The 24,262-nt window shown below is 42.0% G+C and overlaps 1 protein-coding gene, 1 long non-coding RNA gene and 1 other non-coding gene across 8 annotated transcripts in view; 2 read left to right on the forward strand and 1 right to left on the reverse strand.

Moving 5' to 3' along the window:
- The first annotated feature begins 565 nt into the window (after positions 1–565).
- Positions 566–24,262, forward strand: part of RUFY1 (RUN and FYVE domain containing 1) — a 67,135-nt gene continuing 43,438 nt past the window's right edge. The window contains exons 1-5 of one of the 4 annotated variants that reach the window (XM_025293942.3): positions 566–866; positions 14,845–15,018; positions 16,366–16,483; positions 20,428–20,529; positions 22,113–22,236. In XM_025293942.3, the coding sequence (XP_025149727.1) occupies positions 593–866; positions 14,845–15,018; positions 16,366–16,483; positions 20,428–20,529; positions 22,113–22,236 (792 nt within the window). In that variant the 5' untranslated portion in view covers positions 566–592. Of the gene's footprint in view, positions 867–14,523; positions 14,728–14,844; positions 15,019–16,365; positions 16,484–20,427; positions 20,530–22,112; positions 22,237–24,262 lie in introns of those variants that run through there. The other 3 variants (XM_006058861.4, XM_006058863.4, XM_006058862.4) reach the window with 3 other exon arrangements.
- Positions 11,939–14,418, reverse strand: LOC112587023. 3 transcript variants are annotated; one of them, XR_006553587.2, is made up of 2 exons: positions 14,310–14,418; positions 11,939–12,468 (listed from the first exon to the last, which is right to left on the reverse strand). It is a non-coding gene; the product is annotated as an uncharacterized LOC112587023 (long non-coding RNA). The 3 variants fall into 3 exon arrangements; XR_003111619.3 differs by having other exon boundaries at positions 14,192–14,390; XR_006553586.2 differs by lacking the exon at positions 14,310–14,418 and adding an exon at positions 12,710–12,887.
- Positions 12,182–12,311, forward strand: LOC112587179. The gene has a single exon (XR_003111706.1). It is a non-coding gene; the product is annotated as a small nucleolar RNA SNORA11 (small nucleolar RNA).

Here is a 24,262-nt window from a genome sequence, read left to right on the forward strand (position 1 = left end):
GAAACCTGATGTCCTGCAGTCCATAGGGTTGCAAAAAGTCAGACACGACTGAGCGACTGAGCAAAAACAACCGGACCTTCTGATTCCCATTCCACCGCAGTGTGTTCCAAAGAACACGGCCAAGTTGTCAGTTTTCAGTTATTTAATTTTTTTTTTTAAAGTCCTGCCTTCCTGCCTTAACTGTTGCAGAATTTCCTTACCCGCTCTTTTAGGGCTTGTTCTGAAAACCACCGCAGAATAATGGCTAAGCAAAGCAAAATATGAAATGAAAATTTAAAAGAGGGAATTTTGTCACAAAGAAAACTACGGCCTTTTGGGCTCTGTTTTAAGCCAGATAGGAGGAACCACGAAAAAGGGAGAAAACCCAAGAGGAACTTCAACGGAAACAAGTCCCCCCAGTTGATAAGAACGTGGATACTTATTTTATGACTTGCGCCTTCCCGAGCTTTTCTAAACTGAAAGAAAGGAGAGTAGAACCGTAAAGAGGAAGAAAACCCGGCGCGAACACGAAAAGGAGCAGCGAGGACGTAAAAGCGCCCTCCCGCGCGCCGCGCTAGTCAGCCGCTCGCCGGCGGCACGTGACACGGCCAAAATGGCTGACGGGGACGACGGAGGCCGGCCGGAGCAGGAGCCGGGGCCGGAGCCGGGAGAAGAGTTTGAGATCGTGGACCGGAGCCAGGTGCCAGGCCCAGGCGAACTGCGGAGGGCGGCGAAGTCGCGGGCGGCGACGGAAGGCTGGTCCGCACCCATCCTGACCCTGGCGCGGAGAGCCACAGGCACCCTGTCGGCCAGCTGCGGGAGCGCGCTGCGCGCGGCCGCGAGCCTGGGCGGCGCGGACGGCGGCGCGGACGACGTAGTGCGCGCAGGTAGGCTCCGGCCGGGCACGCTGCGTGAGCTTTCCATCAGACAGGTGGTTGTTTTGCCTTGGATTCCAGGCTGGCAAGACTGTTTAACTGACTCAGCTTGTTAGGTTGTTAACACGCGTAACTACTCGTCGGTTTTCTTTACACCGTGTGTCCTAGTCAAGATAAATACCTGGGCGTGGGTGGCCTGAGATTGGAGCAATTTCACTTCCTATGGTGTGCCCCAGACAGCATTCTTTTTCTCATCGGTGACCTTTATACTAAAAACTGGACGGGTTAAAGTTTAGTTAGTCCTTATTTATTTTTAAAGGACTTACTTAGGAAATTAAAATATACTTTTCTCTGCTTTAAATCTCAAACTTCCATGCCAGCTCACATCTCCAGTTGTTGACGGCGCATACTGACTCACCGCGGAGTCAGAACACCAGGTGGAGCTTAGAGGGCGAGGGTTCCGGTTCAGTTCCGTTCAGTCGCTCAGTCGTGTAGGACTCTTTGCAACCCCAGGGACAGCAGCACACCAGGCCTCCCTGTCCATCACCAACTCTAGAGCCTACTCAGAGTAATGTCCATTGAGTCGGTGATGCCATCTAACCATCTCATCCTCTGTCGTCCCCTTCTCCTCCCGCCTTCGATCTTTCCCAGCATCAGGGTCTTTTCCAATGAGTTCGTTCTTCATATCACATGGCCGAAGTATTGGAGTTTCAGCTTCAGCATCAGTCCTTCCAATGAATTTTCAGGAATAATTTCCTTTAGGATTGAATGGTTTGATCTCCTTGCAGTCCAAGGGACTCCCAAGAGTCTTAAACACCACAGTTAAAAAGTATCAGTTCTTCGGTGCTCAGCTTTCTTCATAGTCCAACTCTCACATCCATATATGACTACTGGAAAAACCATACCTTTGACTAGATGGACCTTTGTCGGTAAAGTAATGTCCCTGCTTTTTAATGTGCTGTCTAGGTTGGTCATAGCTTTCCTTCCAAGGAGTAAGCATCTTTTAATTTCATGGCTGAAGTCACCATCTGCAGTGATTTTGGAGCCCATAAAAATAGTCTCTCACTGTTTCCATTGTTTCCCCATCTATTTGCTATGAAGTAGGAGGGATTGGGGGCAGGAGGAGAAGGGGACGACATCGGATGAGATGGCTGGATGCCATCACTGACTCGATGGACGTGAGTCTGAGTGAACTCCGGGAGTTGGTGATGGACAAGGAGGCCTGGCGTGCTGCGATTCATGGGGTCGCAAAGAGTTGGACACAACTGAGCAACTGAACTGAACTGAACTGATGGGACTGGATGCCATGATCCTAGTTAAGCCAACTTTTTCACTCTCCTCTTTCACTTTCATCAAGAGGCTCTTTAGTTCTTCTTCACTTTCTGCCATCAGGGTGGTGTCATCTGCCTTTCTGAGGCTATTGATATTTAGCCCAGCAATCTTGATTCCAGCTTGTGCTTCATCCAGCCTGACGTTTTGCATGATGTACTCTACATATAAGTTAAATAAGCATGGTGACAATATACAGGCTTGACATACTCCTTTCCCAATTTGGAACCAGTCTGTTGTTCCATGTCCAGTTCTAACTGTTGCTTCTTGACCTGCATATAGATTTCTCATGAGGAAGGTCAGGTGGTCTGGTGGTACTCCCATCTCTTTTAAGAATTTTCCACAGTTTGTTGTGATCCACACAGTCAAAGGCTTTGGCGTAGTCTATAAAGGAGAAGTAGATGTTTTTCTGGAACTCTCTTGTTTTTTCGATGATCCAACAGATATTGGCAATTTGATCTCTGGTTCCTCTGCCTTTTCTAAATCCAGCTTGAACATCTGCAAGTGTTTGGTTCAAGTACTGTTGAAGCCTCGCTTGGAGAATTTTAGGCATTACTTTACTAGTGCGTGAGATGAGTGCAATTGTACAGTAGTTTGAACATTCTTTGGCATTGCCTTTCTTTGGTATTGGAATGAAAACTGACCTTTTCCAGTCCTGTGGCCACTGCTGAGTTTTCCAAATTTGCTGGCATATTGAGTGCAGCACTTTCACAGCATCATCTTTCAGGATTTGAAATAGCTCAACTGGAATTCCATCACCTCCACTAGCTTTATTCATAGTGATGCTTCCTAAGGCCTACTTGACTTTGCGCTCCAGGATGGCTGGCTCTAGGTGAGTGATCACACCATTGTGGTTATCTGGGTCATTAAGATCTTTTTGTATGGTTCTTCTGTGTATTCTTGCCACCTCTTCTTAATATCTTCTGCTTCTGTTAGGTCCATACCATTTCTGTCCTTTATTGTTCTCATCTTTGCATGAAATGTTCCCTTAGTATCTCTAATTTTCTTGAAGAGATCTCTAGTCTTTCCCATTCTAATTCCAGGCAACCACTACAACCAATGAGCTGTATGATACAGGCAAGTCATCACATTTTCCAGTCTGTAAAATAGGAATTTTGTGATTCACAAAGTTCTTATAGCATTCAATGATCTCTTATCATCAACTCTTTTAAGCCTTTGTCATCTAGAATAGTTTCAGCACATGAGTAAGAATGGAAACGTTAAATAATTGGTAGAGTGTGACTTAGAAAGTCCTTAAAGCCAAATATTTAGAGCTCTGCCAACCAATACAATAGCCACTACCCACATGTGATGTTTAACGATTAAAAATTCAGTTCCTCAGTCACAACAGCCACATTTTAAGTGGTTCAGTAATCTACATGTAGCGAGTGGCTACTGTATTGGATTGTGAACTGAGAACATTTTGTCATAGTGCTATGGGGCAGAGCTCACTAAAGACTGTGAAGTACTCCCTAACAAGTATTATAGTGTGCCTTTGAGGTTTCTTGATTCCATCCTATCCAATGTATATTTGATGTAAAAAGCACGGATAGTGAGTTGTGATAGTTTCAATGGCTAGGAAAGATTGATACAGTTTAAAATCTCACTTGTTTTGAGATAGGAAACTGTATCTCTCTGGCAATAGAAAGTAGGACTAGAAGGTAATGAAGGAACCTATTTAACTCAGGAATCTAGTTCCCACTAACTTGCCACCTTTACACACATTTTGACTGTATGCCCACCCACTGGTGTTCAGTCCAGAGAGTCAAGGCCCGAGATCTTCTTAGAGGCTTGTTGCTGCTGCTAAGTCGCTTCAGTCGTGTCCGACTCTGTGCGACCCCATAGAGGGCAGCCCATCAGGCTCCACCATCCCTGGGATTCTCCAGGCAAGAACCCTGGAGTGGGTTGCCATTTCCTTCTCCAATGCATGAAAGTGAAAAGTGAAAATGAAGTCGTGTCCGACCCCCAGCGACCCCATGGACTGCAGCCCACCAGGCTCCTCCGTCCATGGGATTCTCCAGGCAAGAGTACTGGAGTGGGGTGCCATTGCCTTCTCCAGAGGCTTGTTAGTAAGCAAATAATGTTAGCTGTTTGGCGAGGAAATGTGCCAGTGCCTAGAACTGTGCCTAGCACGGAATAATATTTGTTGAACAAATATTTGAAAAATACTTTTCTATTTATGGTAATGCTATAAATAATAAGCAACACTTATATTGTGCTTCCTAGGTGACAGATATTATTCTTAAATCTGTACATATATTAGTTCATTTCATCTTGACATTAATCCTAGGTGATAGCTGAAATGGCTTCATGATGTTCATGAAGTGCAGGCTTTAATCAGTATGACTGCCCAGGGCCAGGCCCTCAGAAGTACCCATGATAGAAACTCTTATCTTTAAATTTGTGTTAAGTGAAGTCTGATGGGACAAAGGAACAGGTGTGGGGCCTTGGAGCTGGGCTCCTGTGTGGTCCCATCTCCCACTGTCTCTGTGGAACAGGTTCTCTGCCACTCTTGTCCGCTTGAACTTCCCTCGGGCTTCTCCCTACCTGTCCCTGACATACTGCATGACCATGCTGCCCCAGGGAGGGTTGATGTTATGCCGTTTGACTCTCGGGGCAGGGCCAGGTTTCCACTGGCCTGCTGCAGGCTGGCAGCACCACAGCACATTGGGCAGGAACTGGGCAGGGACTTCTCACCCACCCAACCGTATGGGGACCACATCCCTGCAGGAAATTGCAGTCCCTTAGGGGCATGGGAAGGAGTCATGGACTTCATGCCTCCACTCATGTAGCCTGCCCCATGTGATAGATACCATTATTATTCCTTGTTTATAAAGAGGGAGGCTGAATTAAAAAGTAAATTGACCAAGTCACTTAGAAATGATAGAGCCAGAACTTGAACCAAGACAAGCTACCTCTCAAGCCAGTGCTTAGTTACATCACCTCAATGCCTTGATGTTTTTAAATAATGTTGTAATATGCTGTAATATATACATCTTGATTTTTTAGTCAAGTAAACAACTGCCACTGAAATCTGGCAAAAGTTGTGAGCATGGCTTACTGAGGGCGAAAGGGTGGGGAACAGCTGGCATGAGCTATGTGACTGGTTTCCCAGTGGTAAGCCAGATTTTAAGTCATCAGATAGAGCAGGAGTGGGAATGGGGAAAAGGAACTGAAACCCAGGTAGCATGCTCTGCAGAGGCCTCAGAAAGCAGGTCAGAAGATAGTGGTCACCACTCCAGCCAGGGCTGGCTCATTTCCTTTCCTTTGATCTGCTTATCTGCTTACAAAAGCAGTGAGGTCAGAGATTGTTCAGTGGGAGCCGTGAAGGAGCAGAGACTGAATATGAGTAGCACTCTTGCCAGAAGGAGCAGAGACTGAGTATGAGCAGCACTCTTGCCAGATAGCTTTTGTGGTGATCCAGGTTTAAGAAAGATGCTGTGGAATGTCATGAAATGACTTATATTAAAATGTTAACCCACATGGGGTCTGGTAGCGCAGCTTGCCACAATGATTGCATTCTCTGTAGTTGTTTGGTTTGGGGGTATTCTTTTTCTAAAGGATGAATAACAAAACTCACTGAAGAAGTCACTCTTTAATTTTAAAAGTATTTAGATATATATTTGCCATTAGGTAAGTAGCATTATATTATGCCTTTCTTTGTTGTCTTCCAATGGCAAATTTTATTTTCCATGTGTGAGAGCTCCACTGCACAAAGTAATATGCCTCCTTCCAAAATGAAGTACAATGCCTTTTTCATTTCATATTGCTGAACTCCTTAAGTTAGCCATTGAGATGATAAGTGAAAATTCTGTAAAATTAGGAAAGTGTAAAATGGTTTTCTTGTCAGTACAGTGTATGATAAGATCTTTTAAGACTCCAAAGGGCTAATCAAAACTAAAACTCAAATTTATAAAGACTCTAGTTCAGTTCAGTTCAGTTCAGTTCATTCGCTCAGTCGTGTCCGACTCTTTGCGACCCCATGAATCGCAGGACACCAGGCCTCCCTGTCCATCACCAGCTCCCTGAGTTCACCCAGACTCACATCCATCCGGTCAGTGATGCCATCCAGCCATCTCATCCTCTGTCGTCCCCTTCTCCTCCTGCCCCCAATCCCTCCCAGCATCAGAGTCTTTTCCAATGAGTCAACTCTTCGCATGAGGTAGCCAAAGTACTGGAGTTTCAGCTTTAGCATCATTCCTTCCAAAGAAATCCCAGGGCTCTAGTTACTTCTCTTTAATTCAGAACCCAATAAAAAAAATCTGTAGCGTGCACTCTCCTGAATATGTATTCTCTATACGAAGGTTACAACACACTGGCAGCCCTTTGAGATGTTTGTGCTGGTAGCTGCATTCTTTTTTTTTTTTTTTTTTTTTTTCACATCCTGCACAGTGTAAAAGCATTTAGGTTTTTTTTTTTAGCCAGTTACCAGGTTTTCTATTAAAAATCCAGATCCCAGTTTCTTTTGACTCCCATCTGGCACACATGATCAGTTAGCATTCCTCTAGCAAGGTGTCTTTATGTCTTCTCCAGCTTTTCCTCTCACTGGGTCACTCTTTTATGTTACAGGTGCAGCCCCTCTGTAACAGTCAAGGTTGAGATCCCTGATCAGACCATTTACTTGGCAATTCAATAAGTGTAGAATTTTATGATATTCTGTGTGCTGTGTTGAACTGTTATTAATGAAGCTTAGAGATGTAAATAGCTTAGCCAAGGTCACAAAGCTAGTAATATGGAGAAATGAAACAAAGATCCTTCCAATCAAATTTTCCATGACTCTAAATTGAGGTCAAATGGGAATTGGTGACTAACCTAACTGGGGAATGGATGAGATGGCTGCAAAACACTACTGTGTTCCCAGGAATGACTGTAGGAGCCACTTCCTGAAACACTAGTCTTCACATTTTTTGTTCACATGACCCCCTAAAAAAAATCTTCAGCTTTTAAAGTTGATACATAAAATTCATCATAATTTTCAATAAACTTCTTGGTTTATTGTAAAAATTGACTTTTTAAAATAAAACCACTGTATCATTATTTTAAGTGTATCAAGTGATCAATACCTTAACAACTTGATAACTCTGCCATCTATCTTGTTAATAAATTAATAATAAAATTATTTAATATTTGTAAATTTTACACTTTTCCCTTTATTCCTTGAATTTCCAATCCACTTAATGTATGTTTTAAATTTTTTTATTGGTCATCCTATCATACATCTCAGAAAAAAATATGTAAATTAATTAAAATATAATAAACTTTTCTTGTGACTAAAGCTCTGAGTGTATAAAAATTTTTTTCTTCTATAATGAATTACCATTAAAATTATTAGTAATGCTAAGTTGATTAAAGGGATACAAATATAATTTTATAAGTAATACATAATTTTTTCTTGGAATTACTTCTCTTAATGAACTGAATGGTATCTTTTTTTTTAATTAAAAAAATGTAGATGAATATACATGATTTACTGATGTAAATGTGATGGAACTCAGCATCAATTTTATTCCCATTTTTTGTTTTTTTTATAGATGTGATCCTTGAGAACTCTGACTCATATAAATAAAAAATAGAACTGTACAGGTTGGTTTGTTTTCCCCCCATTGGTAAATTCTACCAAACATTTTAAAATATTTTATTTCAGTACAGTTGATTTACAATCTTGTGTTAATTTCTCCTGTACAATAAAGTAACTCAGATATGAAATGGACAGCTGTGTTATAATAATGTTATTCAGGTCTTTGAACTCCTTTTAAGTTATATGCCCCAAATCGCATTGATCTAAAAACATTTTTTTGATCAAAAAAATTTTTGTTCAGATTTTCATTTTGTTCAAATGAAAATCACCTTTCTTGCAAACATTAAAGATATTTCTCTTTCAGGGAAGTTCTCCAAAAAAGGCTTTACCAAGACCTATCAAACAATAATTATGCCTTATAATTCTTTCACTTTGTTTAACCTAGACACTCAAAATGGTTGGAGACATCTAAACATTGCTTATATCATTACATCTTGCCAATACATTATGTTTTAACAGAAAGACTTTAGGAAATTCTCTGGTGGTCCAGTAGTTGGGACTGAGCACTTGCACCACAGGGGACACGTGTTTGATCCCTGATCAGGGAACTAGGGTTTCATATGCCAAGATGTGGCCAGAATTAATAAAAAAGAGTTAGTGTACATGTTCTTCAAGGGCTGCAGCTTGGCTCATTTAGAGAACATGTCCATCAAGTTAATGGCACATCCAAGGAATAAGTATTGAGACCAACCAAAAATAATTACATATATTTTTACTTGTAGATAAATTTTTTTAAAAACTTTCTAAATTCAGGATACCCAGCAGACGGGTAGAAACCACTCCTCTCCCCCAAGATCAAGTTTCTTTAACTAAGTTCAGCAAATGAAAGACTGGAATCTCTTCAAGTTTTTAGTGATTTGATTAATCATCAAAGGAAGCTTCACCCCTATCTGGTATGTGGCAACTTCTGTACCTCAGGTCAGTGCCTTAGGAGGAAGATATGGGACAAGGAGTGAACTGTGATTCTTCTGTAGAGTGAGTAAAGAAAGAGTGCCTGTGAAACTTGAGGATCTAAAAATCAATTTCCTCAAAATATCTGGACCTGCCTAGCCCTCTGCAGGACTTCCTGCATATTTATTCCCATTTGAAGACCACAAGACTTCGTTTATAGCCTAGGGATTGGTATCTTCTTTAAGGATCAGTTCAGACGCTCAGTTGAGTCTGATTCTGCAACGCCATGGACTGCAGCACGGCAGGCTTCCCTGTCCATCACCAACTCCTGGAGCTTGCTCAAATTCATGTCCATTGAGTCTGTGATGCCATCCAACCATCCCATCCTCTGTCGTCCCCTCCTCCTCCTGCCTTCAATCTTTCCTGGCATCAGGGTTTTTTTTCAATGAGTCAGTTCTTTGAATCAGGTGGCCAAAGTACTGGAGTTTCAGATTCAACATTAGTCCTTCCAATGAACATTCAGGACTGATTTCCTTTAGGATTGACTGGTTTGATGTCCTTACAGGCCAAGAGACTCTCAAGAGTCTTCTCCAGCACCACAGTTCAAAAGCATCAATTCTTTGGTGCTCAGCTTTCTTTATAGTCCAGCTCTCATATCCATACATGACTACATAAAGACCACAGCTTTGACTAGATGAACCTTCGTTGGTAAAGTAATGTCCCTGCTTTTTAATATGCTGTCTAGGTTGGTCATAGCTTTTCTTCCAAGGAGCAAGTGTTTTTTATGGCTGCAGTCACCATCTGCAGTAGTTCTGGCGCCATGAAAATAAAGTCTCTCACTGTTTCCATTACTTCCCCATCTATTTGCCTTGAAGTGATGAGACCAGATGCCATGATCTTAGTTTTTTGAATGTTAAGTTTTAAGCCAGCTTTTTCATGCTCCTCTTTCATCAAAAGGCTCTTTAGTTCTTCTTCGCTTTCTGCCATAAAGGTGGTGTCATCTGCATATCTGAGGTTATAGATAATTCTTCTGGAAATCTTGATTCCAGCTTGTGATTCATTCAGCTTGACATTTCACATGACGTACTCTGCATAGAAGTTAAATAAGCACGGTGACAATATACAAGCTTGACATACTCCTTTCCCAATTTGGAACCAGTCTGTTGTTCCATGTCTGGTTCTAACTGTTGCTTCCTGACCTGCATACAGATTTCTCAGGAGGCAGGTCAAGTGGTCTGGTATTCCCATCTCTTTTAAAAATTTTCCACAGTTGGTTGTAATCCACACAGTCAAAGCCTTTAGGGCAGTCAATAAAGCAGAAGTAGATGTTTTTCTGGAACTCTCTTGCTTTTACGATTATTCAACAGATGTTGGCAATTTGATCTCTTGTTCCTCTGCTTTTTCTAAATCCAGCTTGAACATCTGCAAGTGCTTGGTTCATGTACTGTTGAAGCCTAGCTTGGAGAATTTTGAGCATTACTTTACCAGTGTGTGAGATGAGTGCAATTGGGCAGTAGTTTGAACATTCTTTGGCATTGCCTTTCTTTGGGATTGGAATGAAAATGGACCTTTTCCAGTCCTGTGGCCACTGCCTAGTTTTCCAAATTTGCTAACGTATTGAGTGCCACACTTTCACAACATCATCTTTTAGGATTTGAAATAGTTCAGCTGGAATCTCATCACCTCCACTAGCTTTGTTTGTAGTGATGCTTCCTAAGGCCCACTTGACTTCACATTCCAGGATGTCTGGCTCTAGGTGAGTGATCACACCATTGTGATTATCTGGGTCGGGAAGATCTTTTTCGTGTGTTTCTTCTGTGTATTCTTGCCACCTCTTCTTAATATCTTCTGCTTCTGTTAGGTCCCTACCATTTCTGTACTTAATTGTGTCCATCTTTGCATGAAATGTTCCCTTGGTATCTCTTATTATCTTGAAGAGATCTCTAGTCTTTCCCATTCTATTGTTTTCCTCTATTTCTTTGCATTGATCACTGACAAAGGCTTTCTTATCTCTCCTTGCTATTCTTTGGAACTGCATTCAGATGGATATATCATTCCTTTTCTCCTTTGCCTTTCACTTCTCTTCTTTTCTCAGCTATTTGTAAGGCCTCCTCAGACAACCATTTTGCCTTTTTGCATGTTTTTCCTTGGGGACAGTTTTGATCACTGCCTCCTGTACAACGTCATGAACCTTATCCATAGTTCTTCAGGCACTCTATCAGATCTAATCCCTTGACTCTATTTGTCACTTCCACTGTATAATCATAAGGGATTTGATTTAGGTCATACCTGAATGGTCTAGTGGTTTTCCCTACTTTCTTCAATTTAAGTCTGAATTTGGCAATAAGGAGTTCATGATCTGAGCCACAGTCAGCTCCCAGTCTTGTTTTTCCTGACTGTATAGAGTTTCTTCATCTTTCGCTGCAAATAATATAATCAGTCTGATTTCATTTTTGACCCCCTGGTGATGTCCACATGTAGAGCCATCTCTTGTGTTGTTGGAAGAGGGTGTTTGCTATGACCAGTGAGTTCTCTTGGCAAAACTCTGTTAGCCTTTGCCCTGCTTCATTTTGTACTCCAGGGCCAACCTTGCCTGTTACTCCAGGTATCTCCTGACTTCCTTTTGCATTCCAGTCCCCTATGATGAAAAGGACATCTTTTTTTGGCGTTAGTTCTAGAAGGTCTTGTAGGTCATCATAGAACCGTTCAACTTCAGCTTCTTCAGCATAGTGGTTGGGCCATCAACTTGGATTACTATGATATTGAATGGTTTGCTTTGGAAACGAACAGAGATCATTCTGCCTTTTTGAGATTGCACCCAATCACCCATCTCATTAAACTTTTCAAATTTATAAATAATACATAGGAGTCTCTCAATATTTAAAATATATCCTCCCCACCCAGATGCTTTACTTAAAATCCGTTTTTCTTTTTCCAAAACCAAGATGAAATATTTAGACCAGTTTTTCTTTCCCAGTAGCTGTCTTCTTGGGTTTTGCTGAGAATTTGGAATTTTCAGTCCCAGGCTGTCTTGAGTCTCATTCATATTTACTTAATACTTGTATTATAAATTCAGAGTCATAGTATCATTCTTTTCAATTTAGCTATACACATATATGCTCTTTTAACTATATATCCATATTCATTATTGCTGATGAAAGAAAGCAGGTAAACAAAGGATTAATATCCACAATACACAGACCCATAAGACAAAAGCAAACAAATCAAGAAAGTTAAAAGATTTAACAGGCAAGTCATAGAAATAATACTAGGAAACAATAAACATGAAAGTCTGCTTAACATATATAATGAACAACTGGTAAACAACCATATACTTCCCACCCCATCCTCCAATCCAAGGGGCAAACATTTAAAAGACCAAAAAGTGGCATTGGTGCAGACAGAGGGGTGCACCAACCAGGGCTTATTTTCCTGCTGGAACTAGGTTATAATTTGAGGGTCTATAATAGTTCCAGAGGGACAGTTTCGTAGGCTTGAGAGGTCACTTGGTAAGAATTTGTCACGGATTGGGTTGCACGTAGAGCAGAGGGCCTAAATAAATGGCTCATCTGTTTATAGCCCACCAGACAGGAATCTGGGTTCACTGTGACAAGAGGCACAAAACTTCTAGTGTTTCAATGAACAAATATCCAGACTATGTCCTTGTTCACCTCCATGTGGCTGCTGGGCAGGACCAGTGGGACAGGGCTCGATATTGGAAGAAGAGCTGCAGTACTTAGTCAGGGAGCTTGCCACCTAGAGCCGTTCTGGTCCATGCATGGGTCGGCCATGAGTGGTCTTAAAAAGGCTTTGAACCTGTCAAGGAGAAAGAAAAAAAGAAAAATAGATTCCAACTAAATGACATTCTGGAAAAGGCAAAACTATGGAGACAATAAAAAGATCAGTGGTTGCCTGGAGTTAGCAGGGAGATGCATACACAGAGTACAGAAGTTTTTATGAGCAGTGAAAATACTTTGAATGACATTATAATGATGTCATTATAATATAATGATATTATACTTTTGTCCAAACCCACAGAAGGTGCAATACTACTTACTTCATCAGTGAACATAGAGGATGAACTGGGACCTTGGTTATCATGTGTCAATGCAGTTCTGCTGCTGCTGCTGCTAAATCACTTCAGTCGTGTTGGACTCTGTGTGACCCCATAGATGGAAGCCCACCAGGCTCCCCCGTCCCTGGGATTCTCCAGGCAAGAACACTGGAGTGGGCTGCCATTTCCTTCTCCAATTCATGAAAGTGAAAAGTGAAAGGGAAGTCGCTCAGTCGTGTCCAACTCCTAACGACCCCATGGACTACAGCCTACCAGGCTCCTCCATCCATGGGATTTTCCAGGCAAGAGTACTGGAGTGGGGTGCCATTGCCTTCCCCGCAATGCAGTTCATCCTTATTTTTAAAAAAAAGTTCCAGTCTTGATAACAGCTATGCATGTTCATTGGAAGGACTAATGTTGAAGCTGAAACTCCAATACTTTGGCCACCTGATGTGAAGAGCTGACTCATTTGAAAAGACCCTGATGTTGGGAAAGATTGAGGGCAGGAGGAGAAGGGGATGACAGAGGGTGAGATGGTTGGATGGCATCACTGACTCGATGGACATGAGTTTGGGTAAACTCTGGGAGTTGGTGATAGACAGGGAGGCCTGGTGAACTGCAGTTCATGGGGTCGCAAAGAGTCAGACACAACTGAGTGACTGAACTGAACTGATGCATGTGCAGCTGCTGCTGCTAAGTTGCTTCAGTAGTGTGCGACCCCATATACGGCAGCCCACCCAGGTTCCCCCATCCCTGGGATTCTCCAGGCAAGAACACTGGAGTGGGTTGCCATTTCGTTCTCCAATGCATGAAAGTGCAAGTGAACTCGCTCAGTCGTGTCCGACTTGCAGGGACCCCATGGACTGCAGCCCAGCAGGCTCCTCCAGCCATGGGATTTTCCAGGCAAGAGTACTGGAGTGGGTTGCCGTTGCCTTCTCCAGATGCATATGAGGGAAGGGAATTTCCATACCTTCCTGTCAATTTTGTTGTAAACTTACAACTACTTAAAAAAAAAAAAAATTCTCCCCTCCCAAAAAAATATTAACTCAGGGTAGACTTTTTCGCAAAATTTTGTTTCACCTTTATACATTTTTACATATTAAATGAGCTTTCCTCTTGGGTCAGTAGTAAAGAATCTGCCTGCCAATGCAAGAGACGGGCCTTGGATCCCTGGGTTGGAAAGATGCCCTGGAGAAGAAAATGGCAGTCCACTCCAGTATTCTTGCCTGGAGAATCCCATGAACAGAGGAGACTGGAGGACTGAAATCTGACCTAAGAAAATGAAAAATAATCTAATGAAATATTGCTTAACTCCAGTGGTTATTAAGTGTAAATACAATTAATGAATACAAAGAAACTTCATAGCACATTGTATTTTATAATTATTTATAATAGTAATAAAAGATTTTTAAAAAACCTTGAATGATTGAACTTTTATTAATTGTACCAGTTTATAGTGCTTGCATTTTATTCTAACGGTTTTACCTTACAAAAGAAGTGTAAAACTAACAGTCCACTAATCGTGTACGAAAGACCGGCAACGAGAATTTGAGCCCTGTACCAAGGAATGGATGCTTCCCCGAATGCTCCGGGTGGCACTCACAGACAAAACAGCTGGCTCAGGAATCCCTCTAGCTAGTATACGCCCCAGCCCAAGCAAGCCCGGAAGCCGCTACCTCCCTCCTGGCAGAGAAGTCAAAATGGCGCCCGCGAGCTCTGGGGGCGTGGCCTCGAGCTGGACTCCTCCAATAGGAACGAGACGGGGGTAGAGCACTTTCCCAGCAAGCCTCCTAGCTCAGGGCAAGGCTTTCTGGAGTATGCATCGTTCCATTGGTCGAAAATGGAATAAGGGCGTGGGACACACCAATCGCAGTGAGTGCTGATAGGGCCGTCGCCGTAGCAACGCGCGGAGCTGCCTGGGAGAAGCCTTGCAGACTGACCCACGGCCTCAGCCGCCCGGGTGAGGCTGTGACCTCCCGGGGTTAGGGGCCTGTTGGCTGAGAACTCCAGTTAATCCGCACGTGAGTGCTCAGAGCAGACCAGCCGACGGGTCTTCCCTTCGTTGTTCTGCGTCTAGCCTCCTCACCCGCGACTACATTCAGTGCACTAACGAAGCTGTCCCTACTTCCACTCTACAGCTTCCAAGGGCCAGATGATGGAGGAGCGTGTCAACCTGATGCACATGATGAAACTCAGCATCAAGGTCTTGCTCCAGTCTGCCCTGAGCCTGGGCCGCAGCCTGGATGCAGACCATGCCCCGCTGCAGCAGTTCTTTGTAGTGCTGGAGCATTGCCTCAAACATGGGCTGAGAGGTGAGCCGCGGCCGTGGGGCGGGGTGGGGCGGGGGGCTTAGGGGCCGTGAAAATTCAGGCTCACTTCGCTCAGCATCTTCAATGCCAAACATTGTTCTGGGTGCTGGGATAACAGCTGTGCACAAAACAAACAAGATCCCTGCCCACAAGACATGACATTATAGAGCAGCGCTGTCCAATAGAAATGCCATGCAAGCCACATGTGTAATTTCTGATATCCTAGTAGCCACGTTTTTAAAAAGCAGAAACACATGAAGTTTTAGTAATTTATTTTATTGAACCCAGTATAGCCAAAATAGTATCATTTTGACGTATATAGTCAGTATAAACCTTATTAGATATTTTACATTCTTTTTAAGGTGAGGCTTAAAGATCCACTGTATTTTACACTTACAACACATCTCAATTGCACTGGCTACCTTTCAGTACCACTTGTGGCTGTGACTACCTTGGACAGCACAGTTCTAGAGAGGAGATAAGACAACAAATTCAGAAGCAAAATAGTTGCAAAATGCTACTAATTCAGGGATGCAAGATTAGTTAAAAGATAGAGGGAATCAAGGGAAAATCTTTCCAGTTAGGGTAAAAGGGGAACGTCTTTCTGGGGAGTGAAATGTGAGCTGAGAGCTAAAGGAGAGAAGGAGTCAACTATGCAAAGGTTTGGGGCAAGAGCCTTTCTAGAAAAACAAAACAGGTGCAGAGGTCTTGAGTGGGACCAACCTGGGTTTGAGGAAGACACCAGGTAAGTGAGGCATGCCAAGCAGGAGGAGAGGAGATCAGGGTAGTTGGGATGGGCTGGATAACGTCGGCCTTTAAAGGTCAAGTTAGGAGTTGGATTTTATTTCATGAGTATTTGGAGGATTTTCAGCCATGGAAAAATAAGATCTAACCTACATTTTTAAAAAAAACTTTCACCTGTGTGGAGAACAGATTAGAAAGGTGGGGTGGTAACAATATTAGGAGCAAGGAAACCCATTAGGAGGTTATTGCAGCAGTTCAGATGAGGGATGGTGATGATGATTTGACAAAGTCCATCAAGAATTGACTTTGGCATCAGGTAAGAGGGAGAAAGGGCAAGGATTTCATAGATGATTATTGGAGCACTTGTTTTATTTTGTGGGCAATAAATACTTGAGGGAGCATAATGGGTACGACAGAGAAACCCTGTCATCAGAAGCAGGGAGAGCTCATTTGGTACTTGGCTTCTCCCAGTCCCCAAGACTGAATCAGAAGGAATAAGCAGTGCAGCTCCATAGCTTTCATTTGGCTTTTGGGAGAGAGACTGAGGGCCCCTGAAGACGTTTTGCAAACTGTTCTTATGAATAATACTTTTGTTTTCCCTTTTAGTTAAGAAGAGTTTTATTGGCCAAAATAAATCTTTCTTTGGTCCTTTGGAGCTGGTGGAGAAACTTTGTCCAGAAGCATCAGATATAGCCACTAGTGTCAGAAATCTACCAGAATTAAAGTGAGTGAGAAGTAGTTACATCAATTTGATGTTTAAAAAAAAACTCCCTTCTATTTATCCATTTCTCAATTCCTTGCTAATAAAGCATCTTCTAATTTAGAACAAACTATAGCACAAGCCACACTTTACTTAGGCTTTAGTCTCAGCTCTGCTGCTCAATTTCCACATAAACTTGAGCAAAATTTGCCCCATTCTGAGCCTCAGTTTCCTTTTCTTTAAAATGAGGACCCTAATTCCTGCTTGTCGTACAAGGTTCTGTAATGAAAAGGTATTGTCACTGCAAGAGCAGTTACAGGAGGAGAAGGAGATCCTGGGGTACATACCAGAGCCCCCTGCAGAGTCTTCCACAAGGAACCTAACTGTCCAGACTCTCTTTGACCTTCTCCTGCAGAGCCAGCCCATTCCATTTTAGGGTAATTACATTAGCCACCACCACTGACTAAGGCCCTGCCAAGTGCCAGGCATTGTGCTAAGGACAATGCCTTAGCACTTCATTATTTCATTTCATCATCCACAAATCCCTAGGAGCTAAGCTGTTGGTGTTCCCATCTGCAAGTGCAGAAACTGAGACTCAGAGTGGTTAAGTAACTTGCCCAAGGTCCCTCGGCAACTGAGTGGTGGAACCAGGAAGAGAACACAGGTGTCCTGGCCTCTGAAACCCTCTGCATCTTGCTAAACTCATTTGCTGCTGAACCCCATGCATTCATAGGATTTAAGCCTTCTGTCTCTGACCTGGGTTCAGCCCTGTGGGCCTGTGCCACCTAAGGTGAAAGCCTATAACAGGTGACAAACTTTCATATATTTATTTGGTGACACCACCCCACCCCACCACCCCCACCAGCCGTGATCTTCCTGGGTTTCCCTGGTGGCTCAGATAGTAAAGAACCTGCCTGCGATGCAGGAGATGCAGGTTCAATCCCTGGGTGGGAAGATCCCCTGGAGAAGGAATGGATACCGACTCAGTATTCTTGCCTGGAAAATTGGATGGGCAAAAGACCCTGGTCCATGGGGTTGCAAAGAGTTGGACATGACTGAGCAACTGACCCTTTTGCTTTTCACTTTCACGAGCCTCCCACATCTGCCTTGTTTCTTCAGTTTTTCTGTGTGTGGTCCTGTTGTCCATCCCTTCCAGCCAGCTCACTCCCTCTAGAGACCCTGTCCTTGGGTAGTCTGATTGGATGGAGCAGGATTCTGCCTTCTCCTACACTCACGCTTCTATTTCCACTTAGGCACAGGGGCATTTCTGAAGTCTTGTTATGCTAACAAAGAGCTTCTTGTCAGCTGAACTCACTGCTTCTGTTCCCTTATTAACCCTGTGGATGCTAAACAAGTAACTAGCTGAAGTATTAAAATCCTCCCTTTGTCTGCCAAAAAGGAAATACAGAGTGGCTCCCTCTTCTTGATGCCTCTGGAGTAGTAGCTTTTTGGGGAGCCATGTGAGAAAAGACTACTGGCTTTGCTCCATAAAGAGCTGCAGTGTTTTTACTATTTCATTAAACAGGAGCAAAAGTTCTAAAATTTCTACAGAATTTTGGAAGTTATGATTAGTATTTTTTGGAGAGTACAGACTATTTGCTCTGAGGTAGTTTGAAACTTGCAGGACAGACTTTGAGTCCTGAGAGTCATCTCTCTGGAGTTTAATTTCCTTGTCTAATTGAGATAAAAATGTCTTTTACAGTGTGGCCCAGTACCCAGAACTTTACATTGTTTTCATATCATGGTTCACTATTAAACATAGTTACACAATGAATACAATTTCACGTTATTGGCATGTAAACCCAGACAACAGACAAGGCTCTCTACATTTTTGGAAATTAAAAACAATCTTTTTTCTTATTACATAATTTTTAATTAGGAAATAAGAACAAGCAAAAAAGATGCTTCTGTTAGCTTACTACTCAGAAAAAACAAAACTACAATTAATATCTTGGTCATTATCCTTGTAGAGTCAGACAGACAAATAAAGATTCTACTTTAATTCACCTTTCCTCCCCCAGTGGCATCACTGTTGTGCTCCTCATGGCACTAACCACCGAAACCCCCAGTGCACCTGCCTTTTGACCCAGTAATTCTACTTCTAGGGGTTTTATCTCATAGACCTAACATGTGAAAATGATATGTGTACAGAAATATCTGTTGCAGCATTATTTGTAACAGCAGCAGATTAGAAATGGCCTAGATTAAAAACTGGAGAAGGCAATGGCACCCCACTCCAGCACTCTTGCCTGGAAAATCCCATGGATGGAGGAGCCTGGTGGGCTGCAGTCCATGGGGTCGCTAAGAGTCGGACACGACTGAGCGACTTCACTTTGACTTTTCCCTTTCATGCATTGGAGAAGGAAATGGCACCCCACTCCAGTGTTCTTGCCTGGAGAATCCCAGGGACGGGGGAGCCTGGTGGGCTGCCATCTATGGGGTCGGACAGAGTCGGACACGACTGAAGTGACTTAGCAGCAGATTAAAAACTAGGTAAATAAATCATGGCACAGTCCAGTAGTGAAACACCTTAAAGCTATGAAAACATGAACAGGAAATTTCCTGTGTACAGAAAAAATTTCAAAATAACAGATATTCAGTAAAATAAGCAAGTTGCAAAATGGTATATGTAGCGTACTAATATTTTTGTAAGAAGGGAAGAAAAATAAGAACATTTATTTCCAATGCAGAAAAATGCTTGGGATGTGAACCTTAACTAGGAGCAGTATATTAATGAACAGAGAAGGAGAACTGGGGAAAGAAACAAGTATTAAACTGTACATACTGTAGCTTTTTTCCCATTTAATAGTAGACTTTAAGCCTTTTTCCATATTAAATATTCATCCACAACTTTGTTTTTAAAGTGAGCACACAGCATTCTGTTGTTTAGCCCCTCCCACTTTGGGCTTTATGGTTGTCTTCAAATCCTCATTATCCAAACTGCAGTGCTGACCACCCCCAACACACATCTTTGTGCACATCCTTAATTACTTCTTAGGTTGCTAGACGCAGAACTTTGATAACCTGCTGGCATTAAATTGCCTGCTGGAAGAATTGTGCTAGTTTATACTCCCACCAAGCAGGACACGTCGGTGTGCATTTTTCCTATTTCTTTTCTTCTTTTACTCTAACTTCACATCATTTATTGAAAGGTGGGGGGAATCCAAAGCCTTTTATATTAAGTTGGGTGCCTTCTAGCGCTTTGAGGCAGGTATTGATTATAGCAGTACCTCTAATACTCTCTTGGACATTACAAATGCAGTTACTCTGCTTAGAACAGTATCTTTTTTTCCTTAAATAGTGCTAGGTCTATATTTGGGAGGCTTTTTTTTTCTTTCAAAACATATCTTTTCAAAATTGCACCTTTGAGACTGGCTGCACAACCACGTGAATGTGCTTAGCAGTACTAAACAGTACACTTAAAAATGGATGAGGTGGTAAACTTCATATGATGTGTATTTTACTGTGTCAAAAATAAACTCGATGTAATAAATTTCAAGCTAATGCCTTAGAAATCTTGTGAGTTCAGTACTTTAATAACTGTATTCTATATTCATCTTTTGAAAGAATGTTTATCCATGATACAATCTAACCTGATTATTTCCTGGCTTCCTGTGAAATTTATGAATACATGCAAAGTTTTATCTAATTGTATTTGTTCCAGAAATCAGATGTTTCTGGCTTAAATATTTTTCTGGTTTTGTTGTGGTTTTTTTTTTGAGGGGGAGGAAGGGAAATATATGCCTATGATATAGACTTCAAATAGTCCCCCAAAAAATGCAGTGAGCCATTTCCTCAGCCTTCCCAGAGTGTTCCCGCAACCCCCAGGGCAGCTTTGCATTCACAAGCGTGCGTGTGTGTGTGTGTGTGTGTGTGTGAATATATTTCTCCCTGGCTAAGTTGGCTTTTTTCCCTTTGTTTTTGTTGTTGTAATGCTTTAATAGTCCGATCCTCTGTTTGAATTACAGGACGGCTGTGGGAAGGGGCAGAGCTTGGCTTTATCTTGCACTCATGCAGAAGAAACTGGCAGATTATCTGAAAGTGCTTGTAGACAATAAAAATCTCTTGAGGTATTTCATCACCTATCTTCGCTTAGTTTTTGCTTCGTAATTAGAACATAGTTTTGTACATCATTAGGAGTTAAAATAAGAATGTATTGACTTGGCCAAATGGTTCATTCATGTTTCTCTGTAAGATGTTAATGCAAAAACCTGAACAAGCCTGTACAGTTTTTATTCAGATTATTATGAAGTGTAACTATTCTGTGGCTTACTTTTAAAATAGCAGAATTTTATTTTTTGAGCACTGATGTCTGAAAGTCTTTATTAATGAAGATTCATATTTTCATTTTGAAGATAATTCTTCAAAAATACCTAAGATCGGGTAACTGACAGCATACTCCATTGAGTTTCAACAAAATAGTATTTGATGGGTGATAATAGGGGGGAAATGACTTGAACTAGATTCAGTGGGCAATTTTAAATCATAAAACCCTGCTTTTTATAAGAGAACATACCTAGATTACCTATTTTAGGATTCCATATTCAAATTGTAAACTTTTATATCTCTTGGCATCAGTAAAGACGAACTATCTCTGTAATTTATGACTGGGTTCATTTTTTATATTTATAACTTTATAGATAAAAGAAATCATTATAAGAGGAATTTTCTCTATGATATGAGAATTTATGAGGAAAAAATCTTTATAGAGCTAATGCTCTTATCTAACTGAAATAAAAATATCTTTTACAGTATGGCCTATCATCCAAAATTTACGATTGTTTTCAAGTCATGGCTTATTACTGAACAAATGTTTTCATGATAAATACTGATTTCAAATAATTTACATACCTTGTACTCTTCTCTGACTGTTATACTGAATAACTTTGAGGTACGGATTTTGTTCTAAACAACTAGTTCTGGGACTGCCCTCATGGTCCAGTGGTGAAGACTTCACACTTCCGCTATAGAGGGCACAGCTTCCGTCCCTGGTCTGGGAACTAAGATCCCACATGGCTCACTGCCAAAAATAAAATGATAATAAATAAATAAACAACTAATTCTGAGGATAACAAGTTCTTGTGCACTCACACACTCGCTGGTATATTAGCTAATCCCAGAGCGGTGACGGATGGAGCCTCACTACACGTGGCCAGGGGGACTGGGAGGGAAGGAATTCAAAGCAGGCAGTGTTCCCCGGGACACAGGGGAGAGGGAAGAGTGTTGTTCTGGGTCGGGGGTGGGGTGGGGTGGGGATCGCAGGGTTGCACTTCATGTTGACATGAACGTGAGTGTAGAAGTAGTTCACGTAGGAAGACGAAGGAAGCAGCCAGGTGAAAAGAGGGACAGAGTGGCGTTTAGGAACACAGGGGCCTAATGAGAAGAGCTGGGGTACAGGGTCCAACCAGAGAAGTTAACCTTAGACCAGAGGTTGGAGGGGTCCATTCTAAGCCCCAGGAAGAGAGGAGAGGCCAGAGAAGAGATCACAGAACTTAAAGTGAGAGAGGGAATAAAAGGCAGAAGGGAATGCACACAAGACAGCCTCTGGCTCCTGGTGAAACTCACAGCCAGGCCACGAGCTAAGAGGTGAAAAGTCAGGATAGGTCCAGTAGAAGGGTGGTGAAGGTGTTCCTGTCGTATCCATCTCTTTCAGTGAGTTCTATGAGCCTGAGGCATTAATGATGGAGGAAGAAGGGACAGTGATTGTTGGTCTGCTGGTGGGACTCAATGTGCTTGATGCCAACCTCTGCTTAAAAGGAGAAGACTTGGATTCTCAGGTAAGATAGGAATTTTGACTCTAGATCAAATGTCTTATTTGGGCCAGGGATTTTACATTGGATCTGTAGACGTATGCAGGAAGGGGCAGATGGCAGAGGGTATCTGGCAAAGGGCTGTGCAGGGTGCTGTGCCTGACCAAAGCTGGAACAGCTGGCAAAAGTCTTGGGCAAGAGCGAAAAATAACTCGGGCAAAGGCACAGAGGCACACACAAGAGAGCATGGCATGTCTGGGAACAGGAAATAGTTCTCCATGGCTAGGACACAGCCTGCTCAGTGAGTGAGGTGGAGATGGAGGCCGGCCCAGGTGTTACTTCATCAGTGCCATGTTAGAGGCTTCAGCCTTTGTCCCTGGAACTTTGGGAACCATGGGAGGTTTTTAGGCAGTACACTGAAATGGTCAGGCCTGAGACTGAGAAAGTTGAAGCTAGCAACCATCCGGGTCATGAGTTAGAAGCAACCAAGAATGGGGAATGCAGAAACATGAAGCATAAGTCAGGAAGTCAGAGGCAGACAAGTCTGCATGAGGAGTGGGAGAACAGACTCAGGAGAGATTTGGAAAGTCAGACGGTAAAACGGAGCAGGAACTTTCAGGCCGTGAGGTGCAGAGTGCCCCTTGCTGGAGACAGCCTTCTTGTGATGGGCTTTTCCTCCAGCACAGGAGCCAGTAGCCAGGGCTGAGGCCTAAGCTCCAGGTGCTGGAGAGTGTAAATCCAGACAGTCTGCCCCACCCTAACCTCCACCCCACTTCAGGGCATCAGGAACTGCGGCTGGGCCGCTGCCCCGCCTTCTTCCCACTACATGTTTGGACATGAATCTAAAGCTTCCCCAATCCCTCCATGACCAGATCAGCTGCTTTTTTTCCCCCAGTAGTTTTCTTGTTTTGGCCTGTTGAATATTTTTCAAAAAATATAAAGAAGTTGTTTTTTTTTAAAGAAACAAAGTATCACATATTGTCCCATTACACAGAAACAGCTGATTCGGTGTTACATTTTGGGATATAGCCTTCCAACACATGAATAAAAGGTGTGAGTGTGTGTGTGTGTGTGTCTTTGTATCTCAGAGATGGATGTTTGGAGCTTTCTTTTCTCATTAAACCAAAATGTGATTATTCCAAGAACACCATTTTGCAATTTCTTTATTTAACAATATGTTCCACATAGCTCTTGATGTCAAGAGATACATCCATTTTATGAGTATACCATAATCTATTTAACCAATACTTTTTTTAATTGAAAGATAATTGATTTACAGTGTTGTGTTGTTTTCTGCCATACAACAACACAAATCAGTCGTAATTATATATATATACACATATAATTATATATATTATATATATATACATATAATTATATATATTTTATATATATATATATATATCCCCTCCTTGAGTCTCACTCCCTAACCAATACTTATTAATGTAAATCATTTTCATGTTATAATGACAGTGTTATAAGTATCCTTATACTTGTTTTTAAGCCTTGTCCGTTTATTTTCTTAGGATAAGTTTTGAGATTGCTGCGTCAGACTGCACAAGTTCTACATGAGTGTTGTGAAAGCATGAGAGCGTTCTTGGTCTTTTTCAATCAGACAGAAAAAACTCTTCATCTCAAATTTGTGTTTTTGAAAACTAGGATGATGGAGTTGTTTCGTTTTGTTTTTCATGTTTTATTATAAATATCATACAAGGTTTTTTCATTTTGTATTACAAACATTAAACAAGCCACTGGTGGTTCACCTGTTCATATCCTTTGCCCATTTTTTTGAATATTCCATCTTTTTCCACTCCTTTATTATAGATAAGGATATTTACCGTTTGTCAGAATATTTGTTATAAAAATTTTTTTCTGCTCTCTCGGGGTTTGTTTTCCCTATAGACCTTTTTTTTTGTTCTGTGCAGTCGTATTTAATGGACTTTTCCTCTATACCTTCTAAACTATTGTGCCTAGAAGGTCCTTCCACATCTAAAAATTAACTCAACTTTTAAATCACATGTCTATATTTTACATTTAAATAATCTGCCTGTCA

The sequence above is a fragment of the Bubalus bubalis genome, chromosome 9 (genome assembly GCF_019923935.1).
Source record: "Bubalus bubalis isolate 160015118507 breed Murrah chromosome 9, NDDB_SH_1, whole genome shotgun sequence".
Taxonomy (NCBI): Eukaryota; Metazoa; Chordata; class Mammalia; order Artiodactyla; family Bovidae; genus Bubalus; species Bubalus bubalis.